Source organism: Condylura cristata, unplaced genomic scaffold, assembly GCF_000260355.1.
Source record: "Condylura cristata isolate star-nosed mole 26May11 unplaced genomic scaffold, ConCri1.0 scaffold00039, whole genome shotgun sequence".
Lineage (NCBI taxonomy): Eukaryota > Metazoa > Chordata > Mammalia > Eulipotyphla > Talpidae > Condylura > Condylura cristata.
The window spans coordinates 5,465,720-5,467,979 of NW_004567140.1; the positions used below are offsets into that span (position 1 = coordinate 5,465,720).

Consider the following 2,260-nt stretch of genomic DNA (forward strand, 5'->3'; position numbering starts at 1 on the left):
CCTCACCCCAGCTCCACCGCTCGAAGTCTGTGTCCCCCGTCCCTCCCCCCTCATGTCTGCATCTCTGTCCACTCTTCCAGGAGGCATCTGCATCTGTGGAGACAACTGTAAATGCACAACCTGCAACTGTAAAACATGTCGGAAAAGTGAGTGTGGTTGCTGGGCCCCAGGGACCAGCAGCTCAGGACACCTGCTCCCGCCATCCCCAGCCTGCCAGGCGCCCCCCCCAACCCGGGGTTCAGGGCGTGCTGGGTGCTGGGACCGCTCTGGAAGAAAGTCGAGCTGAGCTCCAGGGACTGCAGCCCCCAGGGAGGGAGTGGTTTTTGGGGTGTTTAGAGCAGGAAACGGCCCCCAAGGGAGGTTGTGTCCTGCCGCAGGTGAAGGGCACAGAGCGCAGAGCACTGGCCCTCAGTCCTGGCCCCCTGGCCCGGAGCCCTGGTGTTCACCTTGAATGAGCCACTGTCCAATGACCTTGGGCAAGCCCCTCCCCTCCCCAGCCTCTGGGGGGCTCTAGATGACGCCCCAGACCCCACCAGCTCTAAAATCCCACAACTTCCTGCCCCAGGTTGTTTACTGCTGTGGACTGAAGTGCAGGGCATGTTCTGGTCAACTTGGGAGGAGAGGGCAGGGGCTGGAGAGGACGGAGCGTCGAGCCCAAACTGACCTGTCTGTCTGTCCACCCTTCCAGGCTGCTGTCCCTGCTGCCCCCCGGGCTGTGCCAAGTGTGCCCGGGGCTGCATCTGCAAAGGGGCGTCGGACAAGTGCAGCTGCTGCCCCTGAAACGCCCCCAGCGTGCCAGGGACGTGTGTCCTGGGCACTAGTGGACAAGTTAGAACGATTGTACAGAAGTTTGTGCTTTTTATATTATGTATCCTGGTGTTGGTGACATTCACATAAATGCTGGGACCAATAAAGTTTTCACTCGTGGTGTCTGGTGGCTCAGACTATTGTGTGAGGGAACAGCAGGACCAAGGAGGGCGGCCCCGAGCAGAGGGGTACAGGTGCAGGATGGAGCCTGCAGACCCAGGACTCTGCCCGAGGGTTTTCTCCTGCTGCAGGGGCTTGTGGCCACATGTTCAGGGCGGGCCTGGCATACTGGTGCCCGAAGCCCTGGCAACCAGCTCTGAATGGCACCCAGGACTCAGTGGGCACGCACCCAGCATCTTTACACTCCTGGTGGGACAGCTCAGAACTGTTCTACACCATACCGTCCCCCTGCAGCACCCTGTTCCTGGTCATGCCCCAAACTGGCTTCCTCCCTTCCCGGTCTCACTTCCCCATTCTCCGAAAGTGCTTCTAGGAGCCGCTGCACAAGGTCGGCTCAGTCTTAGTCTGGCTTTCCCAGCATCAAGCTGGCCCAGCAGCTTGTGCAAGCATTACTGTGGACGGGACTTCGGCACTGAACCCCTGAACAGGTAGGAAGTCTGTGAGGATATGACGAAAATCCCACGGTTGACACAGATGGTGTTTGTTGTCCTGGCTTGGTTGTTTGGATCAACGTCGGGCCTAGGTGCTGGGCAGAAATGGACCAGGAGAAGCCGGTGCTGTTCCTTGAAGTTTTTGCCTTGCAGACATTGTGCAGATACACTGAGGCCTTAGCATTCCCCGGCCCTGCCCCTTGCTGACAAATGTCTCAGCGCTTTCCCGACAGCATCACAATGTTGATGGTAACAGCAGCACTTACAATGGTCCAGTCACTGCACAGAGCATCGAATGTCTAATCCCAGCAGTGGGCCTGCCCAAGAGTGGGTTGCATGGAGGAGTCTCATTTTTAAAACTAAATTCTGGGCCCTCCCTGGGGGCACAACGGGTTAAAGCGCAGCACTATGAAGCTAGCTGCAGCTTCTGCACGAGTTCGGTCCCCGGCCAGGGAACTGACCCACATGGCGCCGCAGACCTCTCCTGTCTCGCCTGCTGCTCCCCTCAGCAGTGGATTTGAGTCAATCTGCCTGTTTTGCTCCCCACTCTGCCTCTGGTGAATCCTCTCACCACCCCCCCACACCTATGGTTTGTACCCCAGTTCTTGTATGCATAAATAAATATTAAAAATAAAAATGTGGGCGGGCCCTCCCCGGTGGCTCAGCGGGTTAAAGCACAGCACTAACAAGGCTAAAGCCACTTCAGCATGAGTTCGATGCCCAGCTGCCCTGGAGGTGATTCCACATGGCGCGGCAGACCTCTCCTGACCTGCCCGCTGCTCCTCTCAGCAGTGGACTTCGTCGATCTGCCTGTTCTGCTCCCTGCTCTGTCTCTGGTGAAG

At 58.1% G+C, this 2,260-nt stretch overlaps 1 protein-coding gene across 1 annotated transcript in view; it reads left to right on the plus strand.

Moving 5' to 3' along the window:
• Positions 1-928, plus strand: part of MT4 (metallothionein 4) — a 2,374-nt gene extending 1,446 nt beyond the window's left edge. Inside the window, exons 2-3 of the mRNA XM_004693578.2 lie at positions 81-146; positions 689-928. Coding sequence (XP_004693635.1) covers positions 81-146; positions 689-780 — 158 coding nt within the window. The 3' untranslated portion in view covers positions 781-928. The remainder of the gene's footprint in view (positions 1-80; positions 147-688) is intronic.
• The last annotated feature ends 1,332 nt before the right edge of the window (positions 929-2,260 follow it).